General features: G+C 44.7%; 1 protein-coding gene across 2 annotated transcripts; it reads left to right on the forward strand.

Annotated features, from left to right (window-relative positions):
- Nucleotides 1-249: 249 nt before the first annotated feature.
- Nucleotides 250-18194, forward strand: cep126 (centrosomal protein 126). 2 transcript variants are annotated; one of them, XM_054793361.1, is made up of 10 exons: nucleotides 250-316; nucleotides 2917-3048; nucleotides 3513-3620; nucleotides 3833-3978; nucleotides 4054-4132; nucleotides 14898-15063; nucleotides 15232-16315; nucleotides 17090-17202; nucleotides 17348-17405; nucleotides 17468-18194. In XM_054793361.1, exons 3-10 carry the CDS (start codon nucleotides 3520-3522, stop codon nucleotides 17689-17691), a joined length of 1971 nt encoding a protein of 656 aa, XP_054649336.1. In that variant the 5' UTR covers nucleotides 250-316; nucleotides 2917-3048; nucleotides 3513-3519; the 3' UTR covers nucleotides 17692-18194. The 2 variants fall into 2 exon arrangements, with proteins under 2 accessions (XP_054649336.1, XP_054649337.1); XM_054793362.1 differs by lacking the exon at nucleotides 250-316 and adding an exon at nucleotides 2786-2849.
- Nucleotides 18195-18405: the final 211 nt, after the last annotated feature.

Raw genomic sequence — 18405 nt, forward strand, 5'->3', positions numbered from 1 at the left:
CATCTCCTCGGTAACGATGTCGACCATGTGCGCGGGCGTGATGTCCTCCCCTACGGGTCAGAGTGGTGTTTCTTCCCTCGCCCGCTGCGCTTCTCTTTCCTCTTTTTCTTCTCAGCTCTCTCCTTCTGCCGACGCTCCTCCTCCAGCTTCACGTACTGGTCGGCCATGGGCAGACCTGAGGGAGACCAGACACATGAAGTTCCATCCTCAAATGCAGGGAAGAAACAAACAGTCCAACGTGTTTGTAGTGAAGCACTGAATCCAGATCTGAAATGAAAGCAGGATGTTACACCTGGTACTTTGAGAGGCACTCCAGGTGTGTTCCGGTACACCTGTCAGATGAAATATGCATCAACATATTGGCACTAAAGTTGAACATTTGGGGTGAAAGTTTCACTTTAACGTCATAGCGCCACCTGCTGTACAAGGATGTGTTTGACTTTTACACTTCTATTGCGTGAAAGTACAGCGGATGGTGATGACATGTCTTTACTGTGAAATAACAGTTACGTAAACAGTGTGAAATGCCAAGGTACAGTGTCACTTTACAATTATTTGTTTCATTTTACAGGGGCTTTTGATGACAGTATTTTACTTTGAAATATTACTGTTAAATGCTGTGAAATCCTGATCATATTTAACAGTGAGTCTAACCCGGTGAATAAGAGGGTAGTTTCCCTCCACCTTCGGGTGGGGGGACGGGTCCTGACTGCTGTTATGCACCAAACAGCAGTTCAGAATACCCGCCCGTTTTGGAGTCCCTGGGGGGGTACTGGAGAGTGCTCCCTCGGGGGATTCCCTTGTTCTGCTCCTAATTCGGGCAGCTCGTTCCCAGAATGTGTCCTGTAAGAGTTGGAACCCGCCAGGGCTGACCTTTGTCACCAATTCTGTTTACATTACTTTTATGGCCAGAATTTCTAGGCAGGGCGTTGAGGGGTTCTGGTTTGGTGGCTTCAGGATTGGGTCTCTGCTTTTTGCAGATGATGTGGTTCTGCTGGCTTCATCGAGCCATGAACTTCAACTCTCACTGGATCGGTTTGTAGCCAAGTATGAAACGGCCGGGATGAGAATCAGCACCTCCAAGTCCGACTACATGGTTCTGGCCCGGAAAAGGGTGGCGTGCCATCTCCGGGATGGAGATGAGATCCTTCCCCAAGTGGAGGAGTTTGGTACCTTGGGGTCTTATTCACGAGTGAGGGAAGGACGGAATGTGAGATGGACAGGCGGATTGGTGCGCGTCTGCTGTCATGTGGATTCTGCATTGCTCTGTTGTGAAGAGGGAGCTGAGCCCAAAGGCAAAGCTCTCAATTTAGTGGTGGATCTACCCTCACCTATGGTCATGAGCTTTGGGTAGTGACCCAAAGGACAAGATAGCGGGTACAAGCGGCCTGAATGAGTTTTCTCCGTAAGGTGGCTGGGCTCTCCGAAGTACTGTCACCCGGGAGAAACTCGGAAGCGCTGCTCCTCCACATTGAGGGGAGCCAGATGAGGTGGCTTGGGCATCTGGTCAGGATGCCTCCCAGACGCCTCCCCGGGGAGGTGTTCAGGACATATCAGACTGGTAGGAGGCCTCGGGGAAGACCCAAGACACGTTGGAGACACACAGACACACACACACAACTAAGAAGGGCCATGCGGACTTTTTGTCTGCATCCATATTTTCATGAATATTTGCCATTTGAAACCTCTTGCAGGACACGTATTCGGAAATAACAAAACCACGTTCAAAACATAACATGTGAAACAGCTGTTGAACAGTTTTTCCCCTAACACTTCTATCCATCAACAAAATAAACACTACAATCAATGAATAGCATCAACAAAATAAACACTACAATAAATGAACAGCAACCTCAGTGAAATGATCTGTCGCTCTGCTGCCGCCTGTCTGTCATGTGATGCTTTGCACCACCTTGCCGGCTGGGGCGGAGCTGAACATACACACTTGCAAGCAATCCTTTTCCCACACACGCTTGTTTCATGTGCTGCCCTACTTGTAGCTTCTCTAGTGGGGTATACCTCCTGGTCATTACTGTGAGTATTCCTACACTAGGGGGCGTTTATTCTCTGTGCACGACATATGAAATATACAGCAACTTGAATACGTTTCATGCACACGTCTCCTCTCCTGAGCAGTCCAGAAGGCAACTGAAGGATTTTAAACAAAATATACCGAAAGAGGGAGCCGACATACCTGTGCACAACATATAAAATATACAGCAACTTGAATACGTTTCATGCACACGTCTCCTAAAAAAAGAAAACCACATGAAAAACGAACTCCCGAAAGCTAGCTTAATTTTAACAGTAACTTCCGTGAGTTGTCTTTAAATGCTGTACATAATACAGAGAGCGCACACTGGCATGACATGCCTCTTATATTCATATTAACATATTAAAACATTCTTGCAGACTAACATACCTCTCCTCAGCAGTGCAGAAGACGACTGAAGAGGAGAATGACAGGAAATGACATCACAGTGATGTCAAAGAAATGTAAATGTAAATAAAATAGACTGCCCATAAAAGGTGCCTATAACAACAAATACATACGTGAGAAATGAAAAATGTATTATTGCTGAAATGAAATTAACACATCGGTTACACATATAGATTCATTGTGTTCACTAAATAACATTCATCCATTTTATCAAAGTTTACGCACAGCATATAAGTTTATTTTATACTCAGTTCAGAGCTTTTGAATACCTTGTGCGCTATTGTCCGCCTAGCCCCGCCCACCTCTCGTGCCCCCATCATGGCGGATTTTCAGCTCAATGTAATACTTCACTGTCTTCCATCGTTTTGCGGCAGAGTCGACAATCCCGTTCTTAACTCTAAAAGCCTTGGTCAGTGGTTAGGGTTAGGGCTAGGGCAATTTCCGAGTTTAAGACTTGTTTTCGCTTGTCCATGAAGCCTGCAGGCATTTGCACGTTGGAACGGTTGCGGCCTCTGCTGGTCATTTGCGGTGAAAACACAGCAACCGTCGTCAAGGAAGCGGCGTCCCGGGTCTTTTTGATGATGGCTGCACCGCAAGCAAACACACAGGTGAGTCCGTTTTAGCAACTTTTTTCAAAAGTGTTAAATGAGTCAACACAAGTCACCTTCGACGTTGGAGTTACAACCAGCCTTTAGGAATCGACTTTTTTTGTTTTTTATAATTGTTGCTTCGTTTATCCTGGCTCACCAACGAGATAAGATTGAGTTCACTTCCCAAGTTCGATTCAAGCTTGTGCTCCGCATTCGACATCACTGTGACGTCATAAACGTCAAGGCTCTGCAGCGAGGATGCCGGGTTGTCCTGCCCCTATCCTGGAGGGGTTTATTTGTTTTCAAAGAACGCGAATGACGTCATTCCCACTGTTACAAAGCTAATGCTAATGTGTATGGCTGAGAGCATGACATGGGCCTGTTTAGTCACGTTGAAGAGAGCATTATTATTATTATTATTGTGTTATTATTTGTGTTATGATGATTATGATACATGAGTGAAAGTGCTTGTTCTCACACAGAGATGTGATGTCGGACTTGCAGCAGGAAAGAGAAGCTTTGGTTGAGGAGCAGAAGGTCAGCAGAGAACGGGCTCGCAGATGTGTGCAGGAGACCAACCGGCGCCGCAGGTCCATTTTTCAAACTTTGGATGGTTTCTTTGCAAAGTGAAAACATGCCAAATGTACCTGACGCTTGTCACTGGGCTGGTGTGCACTTACTCTTCTGTTTTTGTTGTCGTGACACTCGATGTTCGTTTGGTCCTCGAAAAGGTTACCTAGGGGTCCAGTCATTTGTCCTATGGAGTCCATGACCTTACAGGTTCCACTACCTGCTCTTTCAGGGATCTGAGGGAGAAACAAAGGCAATGGGTTCTGCAGGAGCAAAAACGACGTGAAGAAGTTCTGCAGCAGCGCCGGCAGAAATTCCAGGCGGTAACGGAAAACTTCCAGAGGGCTTACGTGCCTCCCTCACTGCGACAAGCTCAATGTGAGCTATGCATCTCCCATAGATCTCCCAGCGCCATGATTTACTTCACTTTCTTGCTTCTGGGTTGTCTTTTAGGTTTAGCAAGAAATGGGACACGTTTGGAAGATGCACTCCAGCAAGTCCGAGGTTCTGGGCTGCCTTGCAACATCAGCAGGTAACACTTTGTGACCTTTCACAATCAACACCCGCCTTTACAAAGACTTTTCATTCACACTGTATTATTTGGAGCCTAGTAGTCAATCAAGTACAGCGGCACCTCAGGTTTTGTTATTAATCCGTTCCAAAGGGGCCATCTGAAACAGAATTGTATGAAAATCAAATCAATTTTTCCCATAAGAAATGGTGTAAATCCAATTACTCTGTTCCAGACACCCTATTAACACATTTTATAGAAAATAAGTATATTTTTACATAGTTTTACTTGAAATTAGGGGTGGTCCAATAATTATCGGACCGATATGGGGGAATTATGATGCATGTGGGCAGGGATCAGGTTCTGAAACTTTTTAGAGGCGTTTGAGAGAGGAAACGCCATGGGGGTTGTATCCTAAAAAACTGTGCTGACCAGTTGGCAGAAATTTTTCTGATTTTCAAGTTGTGCCCTGCGATTGGCTGTCGACCAGTCCAGGGTGTAACCCGCCTCTCGCCCAAAGTCAGCTGGTATAGGCTCCGCATACCCCTGCAACCCTAGTGAGGATAAGTGGCATTGAAGATGGATGGATGGATGGATGGATGAATTTTCAAGTTGTCTCTCCCACTTAAAAAGCTTCCTTGTGTGTGGAAGGATGATACTTGTATTATTGTTCCTGTGCCAAAAATGAACTGTCCTAAGGCTCTTAATGATTATAGACCTGTGGCTCTCTCTTCTCTGGTGATGAAAACATTTGAGAAAATTGTGAAGCGGGAGCTTTTGAATGCTGTTCAGGTAAATCTGGATCCATTCCAGTTTGCTTCCGGGTCTGGCAGAGGGGTTGATGATGCGACAGGAATCCTTCATCTGATCCTGACACATCTGGAAGGTGAAATGGCTTTTGCGTGTCTAGTTTTATTGGCTTTTCCTCAGCTTTTAATTGCATTCAACCGCTTATTCTAGCAGAAAGACCGAAGAGTATTCACAGCATTGAGCCTGGCCTCATATACCCTGATCATGGCCCTGTAGTGTCTGAGTTCATTGGCTAGTGTGGCATGTCCTTTTTAAACGTGAACGTGGCTAAAACCAAAGAGATGGTAGATTTTAGGAAGAATCCTACAGTCTGCTGTCCTGTTGTCATTGATACGCAGGCTGTTGAGGTGGTTCAGCAGTACAAATATCTAGGAACGGTGCTGGACCACAGGCTAACATTCAAGTCTCAGGTGGATGCCGTATGTAAAATAGCTTATTAGAGGATGTATTTTTACGCTAAGCTTTGCGGTTTCAAAGTGGATAACACTTTTATGGAAATGTTTTATCAAGTTTGTGCTGACCTTTTCTTTTATCAGCTGGCATGGGCTGCCCACCCTCAAACAGGAGCGGGTTGCAGGCCATCACTAAAGTGTGCAGCAGAATTGCTGGCACCGCACTTAATGACTTAACTGTGTTGTATCGGAGGTGGACTCTGAAGAAGGCTCAGTCAGCCCTTGTTGATCCCAGTCATCCCCTGCATGATGAGTTCAGGGTGCTTCCATCGGGTCGCACATACGGTGTTCCTAAATGTAGGAACACCAATAGGACGAGGAATTCTTTGGTTCCAGCAGCCATTGTTCTGCTCTACTCTTTGTAATGTTGGTGCTGTATTTATTGTTTTTGTTTTTAATATTGTATTTATTGTTGGTTTGTTGTCCGTGTGGTACTGCTGGCAGTAGAAGAAATTGCCCCCCAGGGATAATAAAGTTTACCTTGACCTTGTAAACAAACATTCACTTTCCGAGGAAGACATTTTGTGTGCTAGTTGTACCAGTGCTCTGCAATGAGGGGGAAAAAAACATAGAGCACAGAAAAAAACCTCATCGGCCGCCTGAAACACCAGCGCTGCGGTGGTTGAAAAGTACAAAAGGTTTGCCAGAGACCTCCGTGGGGGCACACCGACTGCTCGGAGCGTGTGTCCCAATACAGTGCACCTTGCTGGGCCACAGCAGGTGTCTCCCTCCCCTCTTTACTCAGGTTCTCCTGATAGTAGTGATGTGGTAGTAGTAATGTGGTCAGATCCTAATTTGTTCCAGTCCTTCTTACCGCCAGGTGTGCACAAACTACACTTACATCCATCTTCTAAGCCGCCTATCCTCACTAGGGTCGCGCGTTAGCTGGAGCATATCCAGACTGATGCTGGGTGAGAGGCGGGGTACACCCTGGACTGGTGGCCAGCCAATGGCAGGGCACATATAGACAAACAACCATTCACACTCACATTCATACTTATGGACAATTTACAGTCGCCAATTAACCGAACATGCATGTGTTTGCAATGTGGGAGGAAACCAGAATACCCAGAAAACCCACACATGGGGAGAACATGCAAACTCCAGACAGAGATGCCCAGTGGAGATTCCAACCCAGGTTTTCCAGATCTCCTGACTGTGTGGCCAACATGCTAACCACTAGGCCACCGTGCGGCCCGCACAAATTAAACTTATGTCTAAATTTAAAAAGTTATTGGTTATTGGTTTCAGATCACGCTTGAGAAGCAGAAAGTTATTGGTATCAGTTTGAAAAAAAAATCATGCATCTCTACTTGAAATACATGTAAGTGAGAAGACTTGTTGGTAAAGACGGTGATGAGCTTCGAGAGGGGAGGAGTAGGGGGAGCAACATGGAACCATCTTGGTGTTTTGCTGGGAGTTATTTCTTGAATTCAGTCGTGTTGCTCACCTTCTTTATCAAAATGCTGGAAGAGACTAACTGTGTTAGTTAGGGCTAGGTCACAAGCAGTCATGCGGCCTCCTACGGCCAGTCTACGTGCAAAAAACACAAGAAATGCACTGAGCGTGTGTGTGATGAAGTGCTGATTTCCTAGTGGTGATTTTTGAGTCATGTCAAAGAAGCTGTACGGGCGCTTACGGTTTTTCAGGTTGCAAGACTTCATACGTCTTCGTGTGTCGTCCGTACAGCCAACTTGTGTCTTTTGTACTGTTCGGACAGGCCCCTTTACAGGGCAAGGCCCACCCAGATTTTTGTTTTCTATCAGCTGTTGAAATAATGCAGGGAGACCAAAAAATAAGTTTAATTGAATCTTCTTTTGGAGTGAATACCAAACAATTGTCAGGCCACTACACGTCACGTACCCCTTCAGTCATCTGACTGCAAGTCATGTACCCCCTGTTCCTGCGCACTTAAAAAACACAATGAAACATCTTTGCTATAATATTAAATTTATTACATTTTATGACATTATACACTGTATACTAGTTTAAAACGGAGAGGGTTTGAGAGGGATTAGATATCCCCTGGCAGGTTTGTCTTCTCTTTGGTGGATTTATTTGTATTTGTATGTGCATTGACTATTTAAGTGGTGACAAGCTGTGGTAAGATGTGGTGAACTGTGATCTTTATGCTCTTTTGCTGTGCTTTGGTCTGCAAAGACATGGAACTAATCAGAACAATGCAACTCATGTTACACGTAAACATAATTATAAGTAATTACGAAAACAGGCACATAACGTATAGAAATCAATAAGGAACTGAATTTAATTGGATGCTCATTACATAAGCACATGTACGAGCACATACAGCATGAGATTATGCACAATGCTCACCTCTGTGCATTTACACACAGCATTACCATTTGTGTACAAGGATGAGGTGAAAGGAAGAACGTCTGTGCAGCCCCGGAGAAAGTCACACATGGTGCGTTCAAGGACCGCCCAACAAAATGGCCCCACCGCCTGAAGAAGATGCATTATTTGTGAAAGCATAAATTAATTAGACATGCAAAATGGGGTGCTTTCTGACATAGTCAGTGCATCCATTCAACAAGCAAATGACAGCTCAGAAAACATACTAATTAGTCAGCGCCACGTAAGAACAGCTCTCATTTAAAGGGTTTCTGACATGATTGCTGTTTCAACTTTTGCATGAATGTGTTATGTGTTGTTTGTAATTATGTTCTACATTGTTCAGTTTTTAAAGCAAAAATTACATTTATAGTTGATGGTGCCCTCCACGACGAGCTAGCGCTTGCTGTTCAGCCTCATTTCCGGAAGTGACATCATCGGAGTATTATCGCTCAGGTAAACAAGCATGGCTGTGTACGGAACAGAGGATGTTTACAGTGATTATAGCCAAGATTTGAGAAATGTGTCAATAGTTTTCAAGGAGAAAAGAAGGGATCAACATTTGGAGATGAATATACTGAACCAAGTCCAGCGTCTACCTGGAGAAGCGTTTGTTTATTCTGCCTTAGCTGAGAGGTGTCACTCCTATGCTGTTTCTTCAGGAAATGAAACTGCGAGCTATGTTGTCATGGCTGGTGCCATCAACTATAAATGTCATCTTTGCAAATTTATCGTTTGCTTTAAAAAATGGAACAATGTAGAACATAATTCTAAACTACATAACATATTAAAGCAAAGCTGATGAAACACGTCACCTTGAAATCTTCATTTAACCACTTTCAATGCACAGTGTCATCATCAAACTTAGTTGTCCTAACGCTCACACAACAATGAACAGCTTCATGCTGTCACCTTTCTTCTGCACTGTACGACTTACCTGCTGTGGCTGTTCACATGAGGCGTTCGAGTGCATTTCGTAAATGTTAGTCTGTGGTACTAATGTAGTCAAGCCGTTTTTCCATCCATCCATTTTCTATGCCGCTTCTCCTCATTCGGGTTGCGGGGGTATGCTGGAGCCTATCCCAGCTGACTTCGAGATGTTTTAAATTTTTATTTACAGTATGTACCCCCTATGGCAATCTGCGTACCCCACTTTGGCAACCTAGGGACTAGACTGCGTGTGTGCTCAGGATAATAAACAGGATGTCATATCCCAGTCATCTATACATGGTGACTTCTTTTCTGAGGAGACTAGAATGTATGTCTATCCAGATGTAACACGCTACTCCAGTCAGGTGGAAAAATATTTCCTCTAATAGTATGTTTTGCTGATGTCAGGTTTGGAAAAAATGTCTTTTTTTTTTGTATGTGTGTTGTGCACCCCACATACAGAATTAGTGCAGCCAACACACGTTCAGATAGTTCTTACGTGCTCCATGCGTGTCGAGTAAGATGAGAGTGCCAGAAGAGCGGGATATATAAAGCTGCAGGGGTGTATTTGCTTTTTCCTTTTTGTGATGTCTCTATTGTAATATATATGTAGAAATATATTTGTATATCATTCCTGTTGCAATGCATATTTTTATTTACGTATACGCCTGCGGTGCATCTGTGCATGTGCTGCAGAAGACCACGGCTGGTGAAGATCATCCACATGCTGGCCAAGTCTTTTAATAAGCGTCATTAAGGAAAAGAACCCCCAATATATTACACATATTACGTATGGTTATTGACCAGTTATGTTCATAAATTGAAATAAATAAATAAATATCACAGCACGTGACATCACAGAAGCTCTGTGGTAAAACATTGTGAGCGGAGGAAGTGATGTAGGTCTCGTGCATGTGCAGAACCAATCATGATCTTACGTGGTTGGTACACACAACGTACAGTTTGCGCGTAGTTCTTGCAAACTACATACGAATGCTGCATGGAACGCAAGGTCAGTACTTTTATTGCAAGTTTGACGGACGTTGGCTGTGCCGATGAAGCGACAGTCGTACGTCCGAGCAGCCTCAGATTTGGTGCGTGGTACGCACGTTCCGCATACAGGTTGTACGTTGGGTGCACGGTGATCTTACTCCTTCATGCTCAAAAGAAAGAAACGAAAAACAAGACCACAAAATGTCATACGTCTGGTTGTGACCTAGGCTTTAGCAAAGAACTACAGCATCAACTGCTGATGACATCATAAACGCTGGAGGATAATGATTTTCGCTTTCCAGTTAAGATCATGCCAACAGGCATGTTTTGTAAAAACACTTTACCAACACAGTTGGATGCACAATAGATGAAAACCGGTAGTATAAAAATGGAGGTGGTGCTGTACACAGAATGATGCAGTACACCACTACAAAAGTGATGGCAAACTCCATTCCTCTCACTCACTGGAGTTCTTATAAGTCACTCAATAAATTGGGTACTCAATTCACTCGAGTCACCCGTCACAGAGCGCATGTGCAGACACTCGCGCATGGAACTCGATTTACTCGAGTCACTTGTCACACAACATGTGCGCAGACCCCTGCGTGAATCAGGTACTCGATTTACTGGAGCCACTGACCGCAGAGCGCATGCGCATGAAGTTCCTTCGCCTCCCCTGACTCCTCCTGCATGTAGTCACACCCTGACGTGTTGCCTGACTTAGCTCGCGGTAGCAGGGGTGAGTAAGTGAACGAGCTAACAGAGACAAGTACTCGTGAGTGCAGATTCAGTGAAACTCGCATGTTTTGAGCGACTCGTTTGATACTCACTCATCTCTACACTACAAACTACACTCACATTCAATTCATACGTATCTATCAAAAGTCAGCATTTTTCTGCTTTTTAAAGCGTTTTGTACAGCATCCAATTTCTCAGGTGTACCTAATAAAGAGACTGCTAAGTGTACGTGAGACACTACTGTACATGCTGTAAGTCACTTTTTTCATAGTTTGTTTGTCTGTCTGGTCCTGTGACTTATAGTGACTTATAGTCAGATGCGACTTATATATGAAAATTACAGACGCATGATATCTTTTTTTCAAACTGATACCAATAACTTTCTGCTTCTCAAGGCCGACATGGTACCGATAATTTTTATATCTACTTTTTGAATGTAGATGTAGGTGTAGTTTGTGCACACATGGAGGTCAGAAGGACTGGAACAAATGAGATTAGTCCTAATGAAATATGATGACATGACTACTGCCACATCACTATTATCAGGAGAACCAAAGTATAGAGGGGGAGGAGCCACCTGCTGTGGCCCAGCAAGAGGCACTGCATTCAGGCGCACACTCCGAGCAGCCGGTGTGACACCACGGAGGTCTCCAGATTTAGTTCTGTTTAGTCCTGACTCTGGGGACCCACAGGAGACCCCTCCCTGAGCTTCCCAGAGCCCGAGATGGTTTGTTTGGCTCTAACATGTTACAGATGTACACTTTGGTTAAAGTCTATTCTCTGAGCGACAGGAAGCCAGTGCAGAGACCTGAGTACTGGACTAATGTGCTGATATTTCCTGGTTCTAGTCGGGACTCGAGCAGCAGCATTGTGGATGTACTGCAGCTGTGAGAAAGCGTTAGAGTAGTCTAGCCTGCTGGAGACAAAGGCATGGATTAGTCTCTCTAAATCTGGCTTGGACACTACGTTACTCCCTTGATTTTGGATGTTTTTTAGGTCGTAAAAAGCTGATGATGTTATTGATTTCATGTTCAGATCTGAGTGCATGATTACCCCTGGATTTCTAACCTGATGATTCAGTTTTAGAGAAAGAGTCTCAAGGTGGCTACTAACACTTTCTTTTTTTTTCTGTGGGCCAAAGACAATGATTTCACCTTTGTCTGAGCTTAGCTGGAGAACATTGTTTTGCATCCAGACACTAGTAAGTTTAGTTTATTTGATTTGTTTCACACCGATGGTCCAAACCTCATTTTGCCTTAAATTGCATCAAACAGACTAGCTCATATGAATGTACAAACAATGCATGAATACAAGAGGCTTATTTTTAAGTTCAACAAGACTGTGCCAGTTTCTCTGAAAAAATGATATTAAATAATAACAATTCACTAAGTGTCTCTTGAACAGAAAAGCTGCAACAGTACACCCTATAAAGTTTGGGATTTTCTCCTTTTTGTTGTAGCTGACATTGGGATTTGGCTGAATTTGTCACGCATTCCTCTTTTTGTTTGGCTTTGTGTAAGATCTCTGCAGCAGAACTCCTTCACAACTTTCGTGTCAGTGAAAGATTTTTTTGTTTCACTCCAATATCCCTACAATCCTTAGTGAAGACGAATGAAGGTGTTATGACTCGACGTTATTTTCCCTGCTCTGACACGATACTTGCCCTGGAAGGATTTCGGTCGCATCACGTTTGCACTTTTGACCAGCGCTACAGTTTAGAGCATGTGAGACACAGCTTGGCCCTGGAATCTGGACGAATGAACATACAGTCAAACCTGTCTTAGCGGCCACCTTTATAGAACGGCCACCTGCCTATAGCAGCCACTGAAAAATCCCCCGCAGCAAATTTACATGTTATTGTACTTAATTAAAGTATTTTAGAATGTACTCACGTTATTTTTGATCAATCCTCATCCACTAATCCATCAAAGTCCTCATCTTCTGTATTCGACACAAAAAAAGCCGTCTTCTTTTCCGTTCGCTACTAGTCTGTTAACTTGTCAGTGTTATTCAGCTCAGAAGCAAAGAAGGAAACTTCTCCTGTTTCTTCTGCCAACTTTATTTATTGAACGCGGCCACCAGACAGCAGCTCAGAACACACACACATCTCTCAGCATCGTCTCTCCTTCCTGCTTGCCCACAAGGCAAAGGTTAAACAAGCCCCACTACATAGCTGTCCAGCCAATGCCTGTAAGAAATGACACCGTTTATTTCCTGGTGTGCACTGGTCAATACTGTAATGCCGCTTGTTGTGGGGAAGGAGAGACTCACGTCGCCGATGCACTTTAATGGCTTTATTAACAGCGGAGAACACTGCAGGACTTTACATCCACGCCAACATAAACACACTTCCCAACTCTCTCCAAACTCACAGCTAGCACTGAGCCTAGCTCTCCTGCTCGGGACGCCCACCGTCACTTCCCGATGAACTAAAGCTGTAATGACACTCTGCCGTATAAAAAGTAAAATATTAAAAACAAGCGTAAGACATTACTAGCACAGCTTTGTTCTGTGGGTGGTGGATATATTCTATCAGTTATTATTAAGCCTCTAGCTTCCTTTTAGTAAGTAAAAACCTTGGCTATGATTGCACTACATTGTCATGTAGACCTACAAAGTACACTTGGAAGAACAAGAGGTGAATAAATGTATTGCAACTGATGTGAAACTGATGAGGGGTAGGATTAAATAAGCTTTGCTTCTTCCTACTCCTTTTTAGGCACGCAAAATTGTGAATTGTACTATGTGATGTGCTACTGTTTGACTCATATGCATGTTCAGGATTAAAACCATGAACCATGATAATAACAAGCCTAGTAGTGCTGTACAACTTTTATCCGCAGTCCGCAGTGCCCTCTACTGGTCAACATTATTATTAATATTATTATTTTTTCCCCCTTTTTTTCTTTTTTTTTCCTCTACTGGTCAACATTCAAACTGGACGCCAACCTGTCTATAGAGGCCACCTGTCTATAGCGGCCACTTTTGCAGACTCCCTCTAGTGGCCGCTATAGACAAGTTTGACTGTATATTGGTCCATCCATTCACTTTTAAATGCTGGCTTTTTTCAACTTTTCAGCAAGCCATGGTTCTCTCATTCACTTCTTGGCAATTGAACAAACGATTTCATTGGCTCATTGTGAATGACGTCACCGTCACCGTAACCACTGAAGTAATTATACCCGTAAACTGCCGCTGCAATCGGTCCACGAGCATCCTTTTATGTTGTTATTATATTTCCCATTCACTTGAATTGGTCACAGGTCCGTACAGGGCCATCACTGGGTCCGTATGCGGACCGAGGGGTAGGGTTAGATCCGCCATTTGGTGATGGCTGATATGTATCATGAACATGTTTTTAAATATGAATTCATATTGACTGGCATGAAGCAAGGAGTGAAAATGACCATGGACAGCCACGAGAGGGTGCTCTAGGCTCCAGACAACAGTAATGTGGAATGAGATAGGGAGTTTGGTGAACTTGCTTAGTGCTAACTTGCTTGCTGGACTCGCTGGCTTGTTATGTTCATTTAGACCATTCATCCTCCTATTGTGCGGCTGAATAAGTGTTCATGTGTTCCGTTAACATAGTGGACACCTATTCAGCCTGTTGTTGTATATGCTATTGTGTAGTTGAATAACTTTCCTTTTCACATTAAATGTCCTTTCTTGCTCTTGAATTTTGTGAAATAAATGTGTAAATAAATGCTACTTACAGTCCAGTGCTGTTTATATCCAGTTGTCCCTCGCCACATAGCTTCACTCTATCACGGTTTTTCAAACATATGTTCATGAATAAATCATGCTGGTTCGTGGTTGAATATGGCCTATAATTAGTAAAAAAAAAAAAAAAAAAAAAATTGGCACATTGAAGCAAATGTCACTTGTTTGCCTAAATTAGCATTGTCGAGCCTAAAAATGACTAAATGAAGTCAAACACAAATACTTAAGAAACCGCATTCAAATTGTTAATGTAGTATTAGGATTAGTTTTTTTTGCAGGTTTAAATGATCTCACAACAGGGACAACAATAATAATAATAAAAATAATAATAATAACAACACAGGCTACTGCTGTGGCTGTAATCCAACTAAAACTCAACTCTGAACCCCCAACGTCATTTCTTGTCCACACAGATGGAAGACATCACGGCTGGAAGACACGACAAGTCTTATTTATGTCTTAAATGTCTTTTCTCTTATTATGGCCACTATATTGGGTAATGAGTGTAAAGGTGACCATAGGGGTGTTATTTCATGTCAGAGGGCTCTAGTAATGTTAAAAGTTGTATTTAGAAGGTGGTAAACAGGTTTTCTGTGCCGTCACTCCGAAAATATTGCATTTATAAATAAGGACTCCTACTTCATGGAAACTACACTTATCACGGTCGGGTCTGGAACCAATGAACCGCCATGAACGAGGGATTACTTGTATGTTTTTTTTGTCTCCATGATGCAACTCAGAAGAGTCTGTAAAATACAGTAATTGTGTCGTCTTCTATGTGCCTCCAGTCAAACGAGCAGCGCCCCCACTTCCAAGCCTCCCGTCATGTCAGCATCCCCCCCTCGGCAGAGCCCCGCAGCCCAGCGGGAGCAGAGCATCTGTGTCCAAAGGTGGCAGGAGCCTCAGGAGAAGCCTCAGGAGCCGCAGGAGAAGCAACAAGAGCACAGCGGACAGGTAGGCTGTGAACTTTCTGTGGAACTCCTTGCTAACCTCCATCCGTCCATCCATCCATCCATCCATCTTCGATGCCGCTTATCCTCACTATTCCGTGCTAACCTGACGGCAATGAAACTAGGAAGGAAGCTAGTGAGCATTCCTTCCAATACATGCTTTGTGTTTCAGGACGACAATGTCTCCTGTTGCTCCAAGTCCAGCCTGTCTAGTCGGGACAGTTTGGAGAACGAGGAGCCCACTGAGAGCGCCATAGTCTGCTACACAGAAATGCCCCCCCCGGACCTCAAATGTCCAAATGACGCGTGTCTGCCGTTGATCTTCAAGCCCGTGATGACGCCCGTCAGCAAGTTTCCCGGAGACGTCAACTACAACGTGCCGATCCACAAAGAAACACGTGCCTCCATAAATAACCTCAATAAGTTTTCAACAGACATGGCGGGTGTGTGGAAGCACATCAACACGGCGCTCGCAGGAAGTCCAAAGTGGCACCAGAGCCCCCAGAATGGTGGCGAGGAAACAAGCGGGTCAAAGGTGACGTCTCTCAGACTCACCAAAGGCATCCTTAAAGGTTTGTCCGGGGAAACGCCGACCGATTCACCATGCTCCCACGCCAGCTGCGGCAAAGCGGTTGAATTGTTGGTGCGTGACAGCATCGAGGTGGCCAAAGCGAGGGCAAAGAGCACCGAGTGCAAGAGCGCCGCTAAGAAGCTGCGCTGGCTGGACGAGGAAGACCCCAGACCCCGACCCACAGACGCTCACGTGCAGGCGTGGGCAGATGTCGGGGTTCAAGTCAGCCTGGCAACGCCACAAGGCAGCACCTGCATGGGGGGCCCCCACATCCCCAGGCGGGATCACTCTGCTGGGGTTGGGGCAGGTCTCGTTTCCTCGCTGACCGTCAAGGAGTTTGTCGCACAACCTCGATCCGCCACCGTGACTCCAGTGGTGAGGACCATGGGGGAGACGTACAAGCATGAGGGCCCCATGAGGGGTCTGTACAGCGGGGACCAGGCTCGTGTCAACCATCGGTCCCCTGAGGAGGTTCTGCGCAAGGAGCGTCACGTCACTGGCGACGGCGGAGTGACGACCACACGTTTGCCACCTTCATGTTGGAGGGCCACGCCTGTTTTTTGTCAGCAGGGCGGCGGCAGAGGCCAGGGGGCAGTGTACAGAGAAAAAGCTTTGGACTGCACCCCCACAGACGAGATCTATCAGCTCTGTCAAGACGTCCGCAGCGCCTTCATCAGCAGTGCCGGTAATTTACAGAGTGCTGCTCACACATCTAGAGATGCACAATATCTTTTTTTTCAAACCGATATCGATAACTTTCTACTTCTCAAGACCGATATGATACTGATAACCGCTTGTTTTTTTTTATATCTACTTTTTTTATTTAGATGTAGGTGTAGTTTGCGCATATCTGGAGGTAAGAAGGACTGGAACAAATGAGGATTTGTTGATTTGTCCTAATGAAATATGACATTACTACTACCACGTCACTGCTATTAGGAGAACAGAGCATGGAGGGGAGGAGCCACCTGCTGTGGCCCAGCAAGGTGCACTGTATTTCGGCACACGCTCCGAGCAGCCGGTGTGACGCCTCTGAAGTCTCTGGCAAACCTTTTGCACTTTTCTAACGCCACAGCACAACATGCCCCAGGCATGGTAGCGATGTGGTGTTTCAGGTGTGCTTGAGGGGGTGTTTTTCCCCTCATCGCGGAGCATTTGGTACAACTAGCATGCAAAATGTCTTCCTTGGGAAGTGAATGTTTGTTTACAAGTGAAGGTCAGAGGAAGTTACAACAGGCTGTTAACGTCACAGGCAGGAGAAAGAAAGAGCGCTTGATTTGCTCACCCATACAGTGTGCGTAATCTTACGTCATCCGAGCATTTTTTTATTGGTTATCTGGTCATTGGTTATCTGAGCAATTTTTAATGTCAGATTTATTGGTATAACATCATAATTACCTCCTATCAGCCCGATGTGGACCCCTTATTTCATCTTACACTCTTCTCTTATGCACTAAAGCTGCCACCCGATGCCAGGCGGGGACAAGTGGGCGGGGCGTGAACAAATCCTGTGTGGATCAGATTCGACAAACTCCTGCTTCAAACAACAAAAAAACTCCCGAATCCTTCAAGGTACCAGCTTGTACTTTTTCCTTTTAGAAAGTCTCACAAGGAAAGCAACTATAACGAATGACTTTTTTTAAAGTCATTTTCCCAACGCTGTAAACGCCACAGTTGTTCATCTTATTGAATGTGTGTGTTGTTGTTTTGTGTCCAGGCTGCTAATCCCGGAGGACCGCACACCAAAGAATGGCACATGGATGTTCCAAACAAAGGTTTGTGTCGAGAAGAAATGAGTCAAGTAAAAGTTCCTCCTGTGACAAGGTCTCCATTGCAGGTGTCAGAACCACAACTCAGCGCTGCCCGGCCGACACATACACCTACGCCGCATCAGAAGACCGTGGTACCTTGGCAGCCACGGGAACAAGCAAAACACAGAGGATGCAGCAGCAGCAGCGTCGGCTGCCACCACCGACGTCCATTTCCATGGAGGAGCAGAGCATCTGTCAGTCTTTGGACCGACTCAACTACCAGCTGCACCGCAAAGATGGACTTCACTGAAGATGCAAGCGATCCACACAACCCGCATCCTTAAAAGATGCCTCCTAGCACATAACACGCAGGCTTACGCTACCGTCAAAGCACACATGCCTAATGCAGGAACGGCAGAAGGACCAAAAAGCATCTCCACTAGACTCAAGCAGTAAACTTTGACAGTTTGGTCGACACTTCAAGCAATCAAGAACATCTTGAAGCGGATGAGATGCCAGCTACCTCTCTCCTACAATACCTCATCAAGCAATGCTGCGTTCCAGAAAAGTCAAGTCAGGAATGTCTAAAGGCTTTGCTATGCTAAAGCATCAACACTGGCTGGCTCCGCCCCCTCCAAATGCTACAGTGGAGCCTGACATGCACCTCCTAAAAATTCTAACCCCATTTTCTCTCCCGCAAAAGCACCTTTTTAAAATCCACCAAAACAAAAGAAACAATGAAGGACACTGAGGAGCGATCTTATCTTTGATAAGAAACTGGTGATACACTCCTGACCGAAATGTTAAGAGCAGTTGAGAAATGGCAAGAATGTACATTTTGCACTGCTGGATCTAAAGGAGGTTCTAAGTAGAGCTTCAAAATGCAAAGAGGAGAAATGGGAGTGAGACAAAATAGCAATTTATTGCAAAGAAGCATTCAAGTGAAATAGGCTGTTCATCAGATGATCAAAAGTTTAAAAACACAGCTTTTAAACGCCAAAATGTTGGCAAAAATTTGGATTGA

The sequence above is a fragment of the Dunckerocampus dactyliophorus genome, chromosome 12 (genome assembly GCF_027744805.1).
Source record: "Dunckerocampus dactyliophorus isolate RoL2022-P2 chromosome 12, RoL_Ddac_1.1, whole genome shotgun sequence".
Taxonomy (NCBI): domain Eukaryota; kingdom Metazoa; phylum Chordata; class Actinopteri; order Syngnathiformes; family Syngnathidae; genus Dunckerocampus; species Dunckerocampus dactyliophorus.

Bases quoted from the DNA above. Each gene is read 5' to 3' on its own strand.
- cep126 (XM_054793361.1), top strand. From the start codon at position 3,520: ATGTCGGACTTGCAGCAGGAAAGAGAAGCTTTGGTTGAGGAGCAGAAG. The intron at 15,064-15,231 runs GTAGGCTGTGAA...TTTGTGTTTCAG, and splicing joins AACAAGAGCACAGCGGACAG to GACGACAATGTCTCCTGTTG. The intron at 17,203-17,347 runs GTACCAGCTTGT...TTTTGTGTCCAG, and splicing joins AAACTCCCGAATCCTTCAAG to GCTGCTAATCCCGGAGGACC.